Raw genomic sequence first — 17793 nt, 5'->3', positions numbered from 1 at the left:
AAAGAACTATATAGACATTTCTCCAAAGAAGACATACAGATGGCTAACAAACACATGAAAAGATGCTCAACATCACTCATTATCAGAGAAATGCAAATTAAAACCACAATGAGGTATCATTTCACACCAGTCAGAATGATTGCGATCCAAAAGTTTACAAGCAATAAATGCTGGAGAGGGTGTGGAGAAAAGGGAACCCTCTTACACTGTTGCTGGGAATGCAAACTAGTACAGCCATTATGGAGAACAGTGTGGAGATTCCTTAAAAAACTGGAAGTAGAACTGCCCTGTGACCCAGCAATCCCACTGCTGGGCATACACACCGAGGAAACCAGAATTGAAAGAGACACGTGTACCCCAATGTTCATCGCAGCACGGTTTATAATAGCCAGGACATGGAAGCAACCTAGATGTCCATCAGGAGATGAATAGATAAGAAAGCTGTGGTACATATACACAATGGAGTATTACTCAGCCATTAAAAAGAATTCATTTGAATCAGTTCTAATGAGGTGGATGGAACTGGAGCCGATTATACAGAGTGAAGTAAGCCAGAAAGAAAGACACCAATACAGTATACTAACACATATATATGGAATTTAGAAAGATGGTAACGATTTAAAAAAAAGTATTTAGGCTCACTCTAATGAATTCACTTGAACTTTATCTACCCTATAAGACCCTATTTCCAAATATGAGCACATTCTGAGATAAAGGGGTTAGAATTTCCACACATATTTTGGGGGGATACAATTCCACCTGTTTCAACACATTTCAACAGCATTACATCTGTTTAGCACATATATATGTGTGTATGTGTGTGTGTGCTAAGTCACTTCAGTCATGTCTGACTCTTTGCAACCCCATGGGCTGTAGCCTACAAGGCAGCTCTGTCCAGGGAATTCTCCAGGCAAGAATACTGGAGTGCATAGCCATTCTCCTCTCCAGGGAATCTTCCCAACCATAGATATAAAAAACCCTGACATTCTCCACGTCAAATTTCCCCCAGAAGTAGCAGAGCCAAAGGCCAGCAGTTCCCCACAGGGTGGCTTGAGAACCCAGGGGCCCCAGCCCAGACTCAATGAAACAGAACCCTGAGGATGGCAGGGCAAAGAAGCCCAGATGGAGCATTTTTTCCAACTACTCTCAAGATGAGAAAAGGATTTTAAAGGTTTAACTGCATCTGGACCATCAAGCTTCTATGGGGTTTCAAAGTTTCAAGCGAAAGAAAAAAATGAAGTAGCTGCTTTCCTTGGATTTCAACCAGAGCCTCCAGAGGAGCAGTGAAAACCTGGGTAAGACTGACTTGGAAATGGAACACTCCAATGAAAGCTCCCAGGAGGCTGCCACCATTCATGCGGGGGGGTTCTAACCCAAGTCCTAAGGCTCTTATTATAGAAAGGCTGCAAAACCTAAACCACAAATCTTACCCTTAAACATAAGTATCTGTTGCCTCTCTGGGACATCACCTATGCTTCCAAGTCACTTCCAAGGTATCATTCATCACTGCGCCACTCTAAAACAGGCTGGAAAACTAGGACAGCTTTAGAGTAGGTCCACTGGTCTGATTACAGGTTGGGAATCAGAATACAGGGTAGGACTGCCAAGTCCCTGGAATCCACCTCCCAGAATAGAAACGTGTCCCTTAAAGATACTCCCAATTTCCAGACTGAGGTATTGTGCTCTCCTCTTGGCCATACCCATTTTAAGGTTTAAATTACACTCTCATGAAGTGAAACTACCTTGCTGCTGGCCAAGGAAGCCTGTTAAAGTCCTCAAACCAAGCTCTGTCCACACCTGTGGATACTGCTTCTGGCCCTCATGTACACCCATGGCTGGCTCATGTCCATGTATGGCAAAAATCACTACAATATTGTAAAGTAATTAGCCTCCAATTAAAATAAATTAATTAATTTTTTAAAAAAGAAGGGTTAGGAATGAGACTCGTGAAGGCAGCTGTGAGAGGACTGTCAGAACAGCGGGTAGTTTCTGAAGGAAGGAAAAAAAGAGTAACACCCTTACCTTAAAAATCGCATCAACTTTGTGGAAAAACTGAGTTCTAACAGGGCTCAGAGATTTCTTAAAAATCAGGGGTTTCAAAGAGCATCATTCATTCATTCATTTATTAATTCATTAATAAGAATGTCCTGAGCTCAGTTCATTTCTAATTTGAGTGAGGAGGATGAGTTACAGTCCAGGAAGCTAATTACTAGACCCCTAGTAAATACAGGGGCAGACACAACCTTGAGCCCTGGAACAGCTAAGACAAACATGCACCCTCAGACAATATAAGAAGCTCCTGACAAACCTATGGTTGGGGCTGATGGGGGGTGTACCCAGAAAAAGTGAAGCTCTCCTCTCCTCCTGGGACCAAACAGAAGAAGAAAGGAACGCAGTCAAATGACGGGAGTCAGGGCTCAGAAGGAAGTGAGGACTCTCTAGTTATTGAGTAGAGAGGACCTTGGGCAGGAAAGGAGAAGGAGAAAAGTTATCTAGTTTGCCACTGAAAGAAAGAAGTGGGTAATGTAGTATGTTTCCCATGAAATTGAGCTCAAATGTCGACATATGTCCTTTGTATTATCCTTCCTGGGCCAGCAGCTTCAGCATCCTCATAACCCTCCCAGATGTCCCTGTGGGTCAGTGAGACTATCAGACTTCTACTTATCAGCCTTTAAAAGGCAGTGTAGAGCCCAGGGCTAGATATTTGTCCAAATATCCACTAGACAGAACTAGAACATAAACATGAAGTATGAAATTACCCTTCAGGTATTCAAAATTATAGTGAATTTGGAAAATGTATAATTTTTTATAAGTCAAATTAATGGTTTCATGATGCAAGTCAAGCTTCTGGGGGTAAAAATCAAATGTACTTGATTCACACTGAAACTAAGAATCAGCCAGTGAAAGATGCAAATGAGTGTGATGCAGAAATTAAAAACATAACAACTTTGCAGTCATATTTCTTTTCCTTTTTGACCTTCAGATAATGATGTTGCATTTGCTGACATTTCACCATGTATATGATAATAATAAATTGAGATTTAACAATCTCTTAAAACTAATTCTCCATCCACAGATAGATTATGTAAAGTTCTTCTTGTGTGCATATACGCAAAGTTGCTTCAGTCGTGTCCAACTCTTTGAGACCCTGTGGAGTGCACTCTGCCAGGCTCCTCTGTCCATGGGATTCTCCAGGCAATAATACTGGAGTGGGCTGCCATGCCCCCAGGGGATCTTTCCGACTTGAGATTGAACCTGCATCTTACTATGTTTCTTGCCTTGCACGTGTGTTCTTTACCACTAGCACCACCTGGGAAACCCAAGTGCTTCTTAAAGATTAACAAATTCAGTGGAAACAATAAAGAGAAAAATCCTTCTCTATAGTTAGACAGCAAAAAGCAGGTATGTAACATGTGTTATCAAAAAACATAACTTGTTGGAGTGGGGGTGGTAGGTAGGTTTTTATCATTCTCCTTGCTGCTGCTTTTTTAAATTGCAGAAAGGAAAAAAAATTAATGTCATGATGTGATCTTTAGCTAGGTTAACTATAAGTACTTTACAGATAGGAATTTGATTATTGTTCTTGTATGATGTATTTTATCATAATGCTCTTCATATCTTGAGTCTGAGTAGAGAGACATTACAAGTCAAAAATATGCCCTAGATATTAAGATAAAGGGAAATTCAACTTAAAATCACCAATATTTGAAAATTCGGGCAATATTTTATTACTAAATACACTTCTAGAATAAAATAGTCCAATGAATGGACTGTTTTTTTTAATCAAAATTCATCATGCAAAATGAAGTCAACTGGGGTTATGGTCCAAGATGGCGATGTAGGAGACCCCTGAACTCATAACCTCCCATGGACATATCTCCACTACATGCAGAGGGATTTCCACTAAAAGAAATCCAGAAACTAGTTGAGTGATTCCTTCACTTTGGGCAAATGAAAAAATACTCACGTTGAAATGGGTAGGAAAGACTGAGACATACTCTTACCATAAACACGCTCAAACCTTGTACAGCGCTGTACAATCAGGAGGGATCTCACAACTCCTAGCTTCTCCCTGAGGAGGGAAGGGTTGGTCCTAATATCTAGCACCCCAGGGATATGCCCCCAAAACACATTGCTCTGAAAGCCAACAGGGCTTATATCTACCATACACACAATACTAAAGCAAACAAATTGTTCTTAGTGGGCTCACTAGGACTCACAATCTTCTCAGGGTCCAGCACAAAAGAAGCAAACAGATACATTCATCTCCGAGTTTTTCCTGAAAAAGGCCCATTTGCATACTTTAAAAGATGTTATCTGAGAGTTAGGTTTCTAATTTAGTACCGTCTAGAGAATGACTGATTCTCCCCTGGAAATTGGGAAAGCATTACATACCATCTCTACATTCTCCTTGTAACCTGCTCCAAGTCACTAAAATCTCTTTGGAAAGAGCTTGTACATATACTTGGTACCCTAGGTTTTGCAGCTGCCACCTAAGGAAAACATAACTTTATCATCTGGCTCTAGTGTCCAGCAGAGCTTGCACTTATCAGCCCCACAGGTATTTAACAAACAAACAAAGGGTTCTTAAGAGGTTATGCTTTCAAGGCTCAGCACAGAAGAAGCAAACAAAATCCCATCACTCAGTCTTCCCCTAAAAGAGATCTATTTGTATACATTAAAAGCTGGTACCTGAAGGTCCAGTTCTAATCAGTTTGTATCTACATGCTCACTGAAATCTTTCCCTTTCAGATACTGACAGGTCTTGGCATACTCTCAACTACTGCTGCTGCTGCTAAGTCACTTAAGTTGTGTTCGACTCTGTGTGGCCCCATAGACGTCAGCCCACCAGTCTTCCTCATCCCTCAAGTACTGGGAGCCTCTAAAAACAAAGAAGTCACCTTGAAAAATCACAAATGTCTGAGAGACAACCAAGAGCTCAGGCTGGGCTGATCAGTAAGGTTCATCTCCAACATGAGATCACTCTGTTAAGACTGGGAGAGGTAATTGTTTTATCTAAGGCAAAGAAACCAATGAAGGGAGTCAAGGAAAATGAAAAATCAGAGGAACATGTTCCAAACAAAAGAACAAGATAAAATCTCAGAAATAGACTTTAACGAAATGGAGATAAGTGATTTACCTAATAAAGAGTTGAAAGTTAGGATCACAAAGATGAGTACCAAGATCAGAAGAACAAGGCAAGAACAAAATGAGAAATTCAACCAAGACACAGAAAATATAAGTACAAAACAGAAATCACAGTACAAAAGAATACACTATTAATAACTACAGTGAAAAATTCAATAGAAGGGTTCAATATCAGCTAGATCAAACAGAAGAAAGGATCAGCAAATTAAAAAATAGGGTAGTGGAAGTCATCCAATCAGAAGAGTAAAAAAAAAAAAAAGACATGAAAAAGAGTGAAGATAGTTTAAGGAATTTAAATAAGGACAACATCAAGTAAACCAACATTCACATTACAGTGATCTCAGAAAAAAAAGGAGAGAGTAGAAAGAGAAAAGAGTAGAAAGCTAAAGAAATAATCATTGAAAATTTCCTTAACCTGGAGAAAGAAACAGATAAACAAATCTGGGCTTCTTGAAGAGTTTCAAATAAGGTGAGCCCAAGGAGACTCACAGCATGACACATTAAAATTAAAGTATCAAAAGTTAAAAACAAGGAGATAATCTTAAAAGAACCAAGAGAAAAAACAAGTTGTTACATACAAGATAGGTAAGACTATCAGCAATATTTCAACAGAAACTTTACAGGGCATCATATATTCAGAGTGTTGAAGGAAAAACAGATTGAGGGCAGGAGAAGAAGGGGACGACGGAGGATGAGATGGTTGGATGGCATCACCAACTCAATGGACATGAGTTTGGGTAAACTATGGGAGTTGGTGATGGACAGGGAGGCTTGGCATGCTGCGGTTCATGGGGTAGCAAAGAGTCAGACACGACTGAGTGACTGAACTGAACTGAACTGAAAAAAAAAAAAAAAAAGAGCACCAACCAAGAATTCTCTACCTAGCCAAGTTTTCCTTCAGTATTGAAGGAGAGATCAAGAGTTTACCACATAAGCAAAAATCAAAGGGACTCATCATCACTAGACTAGCCTTTAAAGAAACGTTAAAGGTACGCCTTTAAGTTTAAATGAAAAGATGTTAAACAGTAACAGGAAAACATATCAAAGTATAAATCTAAGAAACATAAACAAGGACCTACTGCATAGCACAGGAAATTATATTCAACATAATACCCTATAATGGAAAAGAATCTGACAAATAGACAGATAGATGCACATACACAACTGAATCACATTACACTGGAAACATTGTAAATCAACAATTCTTCAACTAATTATCCTTCAATTAAAAAAAGAAAATATAAATCTCAATAATAAGGTAAATATAGAGTTAAATTCAGAATACTCCAATGTTGTAACCATGGTAGGCATTTACTAACTTTTAAATCTAGTATGAAAAATGGTAAAAAAGAAAAACTATAACTACAGTAATTTGCTAATGAATACACAAGGTAAAAAAGATATAAATTGCAACATCAACCATAAAGCTGAAGAAGAGTAAAAATATATAGCTTTAGAAGTTGTTAACAACTTAAAATAGGCTTAGAAGTTGTTAACAACTTAAAATAGGCTTATAAGTTGTTATATAAGTTTCATGGTAACTACAAAGCAAAAACCTGTACTAAATACACAAAAGATCATAAGAAAGAAACCTAAACACATCATTAAAGAACATCACCAAGACACAAAGGAAAAGAGCACAAGAAGAAAAAAGAAACAGAGAAATACAAAACAGTCAGAAAAAAATCAACAAAGTGGTAATAAGTAAATATCTGTCAATGATTCATTTAAATATAAGTGGACTACATTTTCCAGTGAAAAGACAGACAAAAGGCTGAATGGATCATAATACAAGATCCAACTGTATGCTACTTACAAGATATTCTCTTCAGGTTTAAGGACACGCAGCTTGAAAGTGAAATGATGGGAAAAAGATACGCCATACAAGTGGAAACCAAAAGAAAGTGGGACAGCTATACTTATATCAGACAAATATTAACAGAATTCAAGCAAAAGACTTTAAAGAGGGACAAAAAATCATTTTAAAATGACAAAGGGGTTAATCCAATAAGATGATATATAATAATATTTGCAAATATTTATGCAACCAACATAGGACCACCTAAACACATAAAACAAATATTAACAGACCTTAAGAAAGTAGACAGCAATACAATCACAGTAGGGGGCTTCAGTACTCCACTTTGAACAAAGGATAGATCACCCATACAGAAAATCAATAAGGAAAACACTGGACTTAAACTGTATAAACTGCATGTTAGACCAGATGAACTTCTGGTAGCAGCAGAAAACATTTTTCTCAAGCACACATGAAACATTCTCCAGGATAAATCATATGTTAGACCACAAAACAGGACAATAAATTTAAGAAAACTGAAATATAAAGTATCTTTCCCAACCACAATGGTATGAAACTAGAAATTAAGTACAAGAAGAAAACTATAAAATTCACAAATATTTGGAAATTAAACAACATGCTTCTGAACCACAGATGAGTCAAACAAAAATCAAAAAAGAAATAAAAAATACTTGGACACAAATTAAAATTGAAATAAAACACCAAAACTTACAAAATGCAGAAGGGCAGTCTAACAAGGAAGCTTACAGCTGCATTGGGAAAAAAAGAAAAGTGCTCATTACATTGAAGAAAAAATGGTGTTCAAATTAACAATAAATTTAATACTGCAAGGAAGTAGAAAAGAAAAACAAAGTCAAAAGTTAGTAGAAGAAAGAAAATAACAAAGATTAGGTTGGAAATATGAAATCAAGATTAAAAAGACACCAGAATAGATCACTGAAACTAAGAGACAATTTTCTTTTAAATATTCACAAAACAGACACATTTTTAGCTAGACTTAACAAGAGAAAAAAACATAAAATCAGAAAAGAAAGGTAATATTATAACTGATATAACACAAATACAAAGGATCATAAGAAACTATTATGAATCATTATATGTTAACAAGCTGGACAAACAGGAAAAAAACTGATAAATTTCTGGAAACATACAAGCTACCAAGACTGAATCATGAAAACAGAAAATTCTAACAGACCATTACTAGTAAGGAGATAGAGTCAGTAATCAAAAACATACCAACAAAGACAAGCTCAGATTGCTTCACTGGTGAATTCTACCAAACACTTAAAGAAGAATCTCAAATTTTTTCAAAAAATGAAAGCAGAGAAAATATGCCCAAAATCATTTTATAAAGCCAAAATTACCCTGATACCAAAACTAGACAAGGACATTACAAGAAAAGAAAATTACAGGCCAATATCCCCAATACACATAGATGCAAAAGATCTCAACAAAACAGTAGCAAACCAAATTCAACAACATAATAAAAGAATCACACACCATGCTTACGCGGGACTTATTTCAGGGATATAAAGGCGGTTCAACATCTGCAAATCAATCAATACAGAACATAAACAAAATGAAGAATAAAAAGTATATGACCATATCAACAATAGAGAAAAAGCACTGGCAAAATTCAACATCCATTCCTAATAAAAACTCTCAATAAAGTGGGTATAGAGGAAACATACCTCAACATAATAAAAGTCATATATAAAAAATCCACAGCTAGCATCATGCCAAACAGTGAGAGATAGAAAGTTTTCCGTCTCAAATCAGGAACAAGACAAAGGTATCCAGTCTCAAGACTCCTGATTAACATAGTACTTACTGGGAGTCCTAACATAGTAATTAGGCAAGAAAAAACAAATGACATGCAAACTGAAAAAAGGAAGAAATCAAATTCTCTCTATTTGCCAAACAACAAAAGCAAAAATAAACAAGTGAGACTTCATCAAATTAAGAAGTTGTTGTATAGCAAAGGAAACCACCAACAAAACAAAGAGGCAGCCTACCAGATGGAAGAAAATATTTGCACATCATGTTTTTGGACAAAAGGTTAATATCCAAAGTATATGAAGAACACATATACCTCAATAGTAAAAGAAAGGAAAAACCCACTCTGATTAAAAACATGGGCAGAAGAACTGAATAGACCTTTTTTCCAAAGAAAATATGCAATTGCCAATGGATACATGAAAAGGTCCTCAAGCAATCATCAGGGAAATGAAAATCAAAATCACAACGAGATATCACCTCATACCTGTTACACTGGTTATCATCAAACAGACAGCAAATAAGTGTTGGTAAGGATTTGGAGATGAGGGAATCCTTGTCAACTGTTGGCGAGATTGTAATCTGGTGCAACCACTGTGGAAAACAGCAAAGAGATCCCTACTCCTGCCAAAATAAAACAGAACCACCGTCTGATCCAGCAATCCCAATTCTAAATATACATCCAAAGGGTTTGAAAACAGAATATCAAAATAAATGTTTGTAGTCTCATGTATCCAAGATACGGAAACAAACTAAGTGACCATCGACAGATGAATGGAAAAAGGTCTGATAAATCTGTATCTACAACGATATACATAATGGAATGCCATTCAGCCACGAGAAAGAAAGAAATCCTTCAATTTGTGACAGTACAAACAGACCTTGAGGGTATTATGATTAAAAATAAGCCAGTCAGAAAAAGATAAATATTGCATGGTATCACTTAGACATGGAATCTGAAAACAAAAGTCGAATTCATAGAAAGAGAGTATACAAGTGGTGGCCAGGGTTTGGAGGATGGGACAAATAGAGAAAGACTGGTGAGTATGACTTCTCAGCTATATGATGAAAAAAGCCTGAGGATCTAGTATAAAACACTGTACTGTGTAATTGATTTGCTAAGAAAGTAGAACTTAGAGAAAGAAAAAAGTAAAAAGGTGATGGATATTTAGTTAACTAGATGTAGGGAATTCTTTTACAGTGTCTATCAAATGACTGTAACATATACTTTAAATATTACATTTGTCAACTATACTCAATTAATGCTGAAATTTTTTTAATTTTATAACAATCTCTGTTATACTGATAGCCGTCTGAGGATATCCAAAGGTTCCATGCAGGTATCATATAGTTAATTCCAGGTACCTCTACAACTGGCTTTCCTACTACTCTTTATACTAAGGCAAAAAGTATATCTATATAAGGTAAATTTATATTAGATTAATATTATTGTTAATCTCAAACTATGATCATGTAAACGCAGTATTAGATTTCTCGTGTGAGTTTTCTTTTTTTAATGACAGATGGTATCTGGATGTACAAAAAACTTTTCAAAATGTGACTTTGTCAAATTCTCTGAAAAACTTGACAATCATCTTCAAAGATGATTCCAGAAGACTATTTTTCCCTGATTTTTCATCTTATCACCATAGCATATATATAATTTCATTTTTGCCTTTATAATTCTTTTTTTTAAAAATTATCAAATAACAAGACATAGTTTGGCCCAAGGACTTTGGAAACGTTCAGGTCTCCTAAACGAATCAAGTTATAAAGTGGTTTTTCTGTACTTCTCATTACCATAAATGTGTTTAGTTCTGGGGTTTAATAGTGGAATGGCTAAGCATGGACATGATATTTTCCTTCCCTTGATTTCCATCTCCATTTTATCCCTAAATATAGAAGATTCTAAGATGGTATAAGAATCTGCCTGCAATGTGGGAGACCCGGGTTCAATCCCTGGGTTGGGAAGATCCCCTAGAGAAGGGAATAGAAACCCATTCCAGTATTCTTGTCTAGAGAATTCCATAGACAGAGGAGCATGGTGGGTTACAGACCATGGGGTCGCAAAGAGTCAGACACGACTGAGTGACTAACACTCTCACTTTCACAGGTGATTATTGCCATGAATTCTTCACTCATTAGTAATGTGTATGCGTGCTGTCGCTTCAGTCATGTCCGACTCTTTGCAACCCTATGGATGGTATCCCACCAGGCTCCTCTGTCCATGGGATTCTCCAGGCAAGAATACTGGAGTGAGTTACCATGCCCTTCTCCCACTGGTTTTGTATTTGAACTTAATTCCCATTGTTTCAAGTGTCCTTCAAATTTTTAAATTTATAAAAATGTCAAGATGGAAATCTACTGCTAAATATGAAAGATATATATTTGACTTCAGCAGTGCTCTGGAACTAACATTACCAAAACTCATTAGGAAAAATACAGGCTTATATACAACAATAAAACTTAAGAGCAACTCAAGGGTTGGCTCTCAGGGATATGACCATTACTTGTTTGTTTGTCTGTGTTCTTCTCCTGAAGTACCTTTCTACAAAATGAAAGCAATAATAAATATAAAGAGAAAACCTATAACCACATTACATTTAAATTTCAATATTTACTTATCATGGATCTGCCTCACAAAGGAATATTAAGGTAGAGAAGTGCTCATTAAAACTCTTAATTCCAAATATGGCTGGGAGTCTTTATTTGCCAGTTGGACTGACTCAAAATCTAAATATGCCTGTGAATCCCCATGTTTCCATGTAACCCAACCTCTGCCACCTAAATAGATTCCTTCTATCCAGTTTGGATCACAAAATTGCTGGTTCCTTATTCAAAGGACGACATGCTTACATGTTAATAAATGCAAATCTAAGGCCAGATATATATTCACTTGGCCTATAATCTCTGAAATGTAAGTACAAAACTCCTTAGTTAGTTTAATAAAAAACAAAACACATGCTTCATAGATAATAAGTTCATCTACTAAAAGAAATCAGTCCATCCTAAAGAAGATCAGTCCTGGGTATTCACTGGAAGGACTGATGTTGAGGCTGAAACTCCAATATTTTGGCCACCTCACGCGAAGAGTTGACTCACTGGAAAAGACCCTGATGCTGGGAGGGATTGGGGGCAGGAGGAGAAGGGGACGACAGAGGATGAGACGGCTGGATGGCATCACCGACCCGATGACATGAGTTTGAGTGAACTCCGGGAGTTGGTGATGGACAGGGAGGCCTGGCGTGCTGCGATTCATGGGGTCGCAAAGAGTCGGACACAACTGAGCGACTGAACTGAACTGAACTGAACTGAACTAAAAGAAAACTCACAAGATAGTCACTATCTAAATTCATTACTTGTTTGATCTATAAGCACATAAAAGAAGATTTAACTTCCTCTTGCCTTGATTCATCTATGTTAGCTCCTGAATGGATATGATGGGGTATGGAGGAGATCATTTTCTAGTCTTGTTTCCATAATAACTAGAGCTCTTCCCCCTGAACAATAGAGCAACAGTCATGTCTTATAAGAACACCAGTTCTGAGAATATCAGCTGAAGAATCGAGTATAACTTCAGCCACTGTTATCTCTCCACAAGCTCCCCTCAGAGATGAGAACCTAGTTGATTTTTCTATTGCACTACCGTTTTTCTAAAATGTTAATAGACGGGTCAATGAATATTTGGCAGTCAGTAAAAAAAAAACTTATTATTTCTTTAGCTCATAAATACCTGAAAATAAAATCTTGTAAAGTAAAATTGATGACTCACAATTTAGGTGTTTTGAACAAAAGTCCTCAACATTAAAAATTTATAGGGCATAGATCATTTCGTGTTAAAAATTTCTGCCACGGTGAACGTATAATATTCAATGCATTTATTATCTAGTGTTCACCCCAGATTTGGGGGGGGGGGTGAATATTGATGGGTTAAAAAACTAATGTCAGATTAAAGACTTTAATCATCTAGATTTTTATTTCAAAACACTATTTCCTAATCTCCAGGAGAATTAAGAGTGTATAGATACTGAAAATTAATCAATTCTGATATAACTTTAAAATCAACTAGATAACAAGCTATTGTGTCCCACTATCTCCCCCACGATACGTATGGCAACCTGTTCATGAATAGTTAATGGCTCTTCAAAATAAAAGTCAAGCTTAGTCTTCTTACCTGGCACCCTCTTTGCCCAGTTGATCATGTGTACCAGCTCCCTGTCTGCAAGGCCGGTCAGCAAGCCCATCATTGAAGCCTCACTGAAAGGTCTGGTAGGGTCATACTCAGAATAGATTATGGGGGGCTCAGCCTCCAGCAAGGCACTGATCATCTGGTCAGCCGTCAGGGACAACACCGGGCTGTTCTTCTTAGTGTGTTTAATCATGATCGGGCTTGGCCAAAGGTTGGCAGCTCGCATGTCTCCGGAGGGCACCGCTTCGTTCCTGCCCTCCCCATCATCTCTCTGGCGCTTGTGCTTCAACATTCTCCCTCCTCTTCGGTCTTTCCGTATCCCTGAGAACGCACACACAAAAATAGCTTATTCTTTTGCTCATATAAACTTTCACATGAAAACCATTTTTAATGCTAACAGGCCTTTATTTTATTTAAGGAAATAGTTTGGGACACAGTTGTGCTTCTAAGTGTTTAACAACCAGCTGTCCACGAGAGGGGAAAAAAAGGCTTTGATTTGTAGCATTCACCAATTTCCATGGTGTAATGACTCCCACCATGGCAAATTTCAAGCTTCCTGTCTGAGATCAAGCAGTGTACAAAACTCCTACAAATTTAACAATAGGCTTTTGTGAGCCAGTGCAAGTTGCTCTTACATACTGTTGCAGGATGTGTGTGTGTGTGCATGTGTAACAGATGCTATAAAAAAAGACAACATATTAATTAGCTACTCTTGAAATATGCCATATCAAAGATTGCTCCTGCTATGAATATTCTTTCAATAGCAAATTTAAAAAGCATCTTTAGAAAGTATTTAATAAGTGTCCTTATCACCCAAGTAGACCTCTTAATGGGGGACACTAAAAAGGAATGATTTATCCAAAATGTATCTGACAGTCTCTAGCCTCCACAGATGTTGAGTCAGTCTATTATAACTACTAAGCTGTACCTCATCACCTGAGTAATCGACCCAAGAGCCTCAACTTGTTGACTAGGTTCTAAGATGTCACAAATGTCTTTCTATTTTCCTAATATTAAAGTTTTAAAAGAGTTGAAAATAGTCTTCCCTCAAAGATTTACCAGCTGTGGTTCCCCCTAACTAATTAAAGGAGCAGAGAGACTCCAGCTTTTTTGGCAGAGATTCTTTGAGGCTTGGTTCAGCATCTTAACCTAGGAAACACCAGGCTGTAGTACTAAAATGCATCAGCAGAAACAAATATTTTAAAGGAAAAAAATGAACACAAGGGGCCATATTTTCAAAAACTCTTAATCTCTCCAAAATAGAACAGAAAGCAACAATTCTTGGATTTGTATAAAAGAAATCATTATTTTGGTAAAAATCTAATACAATTATTTTTAATATTAAAGACATGAGAAGTAAAATTCTTTGTAACAGATCACCTGTCCTCTGATTTCAAAACAAATGAATACCTAATGTCAGAATTTTGCTCTATTTTGTTCTATCAAGGAGTTTGGACAAATGTTCACTGGTGGGTTTTTATGCATAGCTTTTATTCTTGTAGATCTAGATTAGATATGTTACATGATATTAAAAATATAATGATGCCACAGACCCTTCCTTATTTGTTCAGTATCAAAATAAGCATTTCTCAGAACTCCTGGAATGAGTAACAATCATAAAGATTATTATCACTATCATACACTGAGCACTCACCATGTGCTTAAACACTTTAAATACACTTTACATGCATGCATTTTACAACTAATTTAGTCCTCACAATAACCTTGTAAGGTAAATGCCAGAAAACGGCTCCTTTAGAAAGATTCATGAACTGGTCCAAGACCATTCTCTATTAAGTATGATCCAAGATCCAAGCTTCTAAATGAAGTTTGTGTTTTTTCCCCAGTTACCAGAGTTTCAAAATTGTATCCCACACAGTTGACAAATTTAAGGACATCTACAAGTAAAATGGGCTTCCCTGGTGGCTCAGCAGTAAAGAATCCACCTGCCAATGCAGGAGACACAGGTTCAATCTCTGGATCAGGAAGATCCCCTGGTGAAGGAAATGGCAACCCACTCCAGTATTCTTGCCTGGGAAATCCCATGGACAGAGGAGCCTGGCGGGCTACAGTCCATGGGGTTGCAAAAGAGTTAGACATCACCTAGTGACTAAACAAACCAAACAAAAAAGAAATAAAACAGGTCAAGTGAGAGTAATCATTGCATTTGGCCAGTTGCTGTCCGTGGTCAATTCTTTTCATCACTAGATGTGCTAATGTGAGTATAATATCTGAATTAAGGAAGCGAAACACACCCTACTCTCAGCCCATCAGAGCATACCTGGACTATCACACACAGTGCTGGATGCTGCAGAGACAAGCAAAACAAACCCATTCAGAGTAACAAGGATGGGGAGGAGATGTGAAATCAGGTCACACGGAGAACCACTGAGGAACTAAGAGCAGTTAGCCAAAGAGAAAAAAAGACAGAGGAAACATGAGTGTCACCTTCACATGGGCTCTACCTTATAAAATGGCACTGTGGTCTGAATGTCTGTGTCCCCTCCGCCCCCAAATCCATATGTTGACATCTAATCCCCAGTGTGATGGTTTTCACACTTTGAATACCATCCCAAAGGTATGAGCCTTTGGGAGGTCATTAGGTCATGAGGGTAGAGCCTTTACGAATGGGATTAGTGCTCTTATATATAGAGGCCAGGGTGCCAACTTGCTCTCTCCACCCTGTAAGGGTATGAGAAGACATCTGTCTACAAGCCAGAAAGCAGGCACTCATCAGACACCAGATCTCCTGGTAAGCTTGAAATTCTCGAGCTCCAAAACTGTGAGAAATGTCTGCTGCTTAAGCCATGAAGTCTGTGATATTTCTATTCTGGCACCCTAAACAGACCAGGAGCTGACTGTGGCTCAGATCATGAACTCCTTATTATCAAATTCAGACTTAAATTGAAGAAAGTAGGGAAAATCGCTAGACCAGTCAGGTATGACCTATATCAAATCCCTTATGATTATACAGCAGAAGTGAGAAATAGATTTAAGGGCCTAGATCTGATAGATAGAGTGCCTGATGAACTATGGAATGAGGTTCGTGACATTGTACAGGAAACAGGGCTCAAGACCATACCCATGGAAAAGAAATGCAAAAAAGCAAAATGGCTCTCTGGGGAAGCCTTAGAAACAGCTGTGAAAAGAAGACAAGTGAAGAGCCAAAGAGAAAAGGAAAGATATACGCATCTGAATGTAGAGTTCCAAAGAATCGCAAGAAGAGATAAGAAAGCCTTCTTCAGCGATCAATGCAAAGAAATAGAGGAAAACAACAGAATGGGAAAGACTAGAGATCTCTTGAAGAAAAGTAGAGATATCAAGGGAACATTTCATGAAAAGATGGGCTCGATAAAGGACAGAAATGGTATGGACCTAACAGAAGCAGAAGATATTAAAAAGAGATGGCAAGAATACACAGAAGAACTGTACAAAAAGGATCTTCACGACCCGGATAATCACGATGGTGTGATCACTCATCTAGAACCAGACATCCTGGAATGTGAAGTCAAGTGGGCTTTAGAAAGCATCACTACGAACAAAGCTAGTGGAGGTGATGGAATTCCAGTAGAGCTATTTCAAATCCTGAAAGATGATGCTGTGAAAGTGCTGTACTCAATATGCCAGCAAATTTGGAAAACTCAGCAGTGGCCACAGGACTGGAAAAGGTGTTTTCATTCCAATCCCAAAGAAAGGCAATGCCAAAGAATGCTCAAACTACCACACAATTACACTCATCTCACACGCTAGTAAGTACTGCTCAAAATTCTCCAAGCCAGGCTTCAGCAATACCTCAACAGTGAACTTCCTGATGTTCAAGCTGGTTTTAGAAAAGGCAGAGGAACCAGAGATCAAATTGCCAACATCCGCTGGATCATGGAAAAAGTAAGAGAGTTCCAGAAAAACATCTATTTCTGCTTTATTGACTATGTCAAAGCCTTTGACTGTGTGGATCACAATAAACTGTGGAAAATTCTGAAAGAGATGGGAATACCAGACCACCTGACCTGCCTCTTCAGAAATCTGTATGCAGGTCAGGAAGCAACAGTTAGAACTGGACATGGAACAACAGACTGGTTCCAAATAGGAAAAGGAGTACGTCAAGGCTGTATATTGTCAACCTGCTTATTTAACTTATATGCAGAGTACATCATGAGAAATGCTGGACTGGAAGAAACACAAGCTGGTATCAAGATTGCCGGGAGAAATATCAATCACCTCAGATATGCAGATGACACCACCCTTATGGCAGAAAGGGAAGAGGAACTAAAAAGCCTCTTGATGAAAGTGAAAGAGGAGAGTGAAAAAGTTGGCTTAAAGCTCAACATTCAGAAAACGAAGATCATGGCATCCGGTCCCATCACTTCATGGAAAATAGATGGGGAAACAGTGCAAACAGTGTCAGACTTTATTTTTTTGGGCTCCAAAATCACTGCAGATGGTGACTGCAGCCATGAAATTAAAAGACGCTTACTCCTTGGAAGATAAGTTATGACCAACCTAGATAGTATAGTCAAAAGCAGAGACATTACTTTGCCGACTAAGGTCTGTCTAGTCAAGGCTATGGTTTTTCCTGTGGTCATGTATGGATGTGAGAGTTGGACTGTGAAGAAGGCTGAGCGCTGAAGAATTGATGCTTTTGAACCGTGGTGTTGGAGAAGACTCTTGAGAGTCCCTTGGACTGCAAAGAGACCCACCCAGTCCATTCTGAAGGAGATCAGCCCTGGGATTTCTTTGGAAGAAATGATGCTAAAGCTGAAACTCCAGTACTTGGGCCACCTCATACGAAGAGTTGACTCATTGGAAAAGACTTTGATGCTGGAAGGGATTGAGGGTAGGTGGAGAAGGCGACGACCGAGGA

The 17793-nt window shown here is 37.9% G+C and overlaps 1 protein-coding gene across 2 annotated transcripts in view; it reads right to left on the bottom strand.

The window, feature by feature from the left end:
- The window catches only part of ESR1 (estrogen receptor 1), a 281593-nt gene that overhangs the window by 137422 nt on the left and 126378 nt on the right, over positions 1–17793 (bottom strand). Inside the window, exon 5 of one of the 2 annotated variants that reach the window (XM_052645661.1) lies at positions 12918–13253. The exons of the other annotated variant lie outside the window; for it this stretch is intronic. Coding sequence (XP_052501621.1) covers positions 12918–13253 — 336 coding nt within the window. The remainder of the gene's footprint in view (positions 1–12917; positions 13254–17793) is intronic. 2 annotated transcript variants of the gene reach the window in all.

The sequence above is a fragment of the Budorcas taxicolor genome, chromosome 9 (genome assembly GCF_023091745.1).
Source record: "Budorcas taxicolor isolate Tak-1 chromosome 9, Takin1.1, whole genome shotgun sequence".
Classification (NCBI taxonomy): domain Eukaryota; kingdom Metazoa; phylum Chordata; class Mammalia; order Artiodactyla; family Bovidae; genus Budorcas; species Budorcas taxicolor.
Note: the sequence above shows the minus strand (reverse complement) of the source record. Positions and strands in the feature narration are given on the sequence as shown.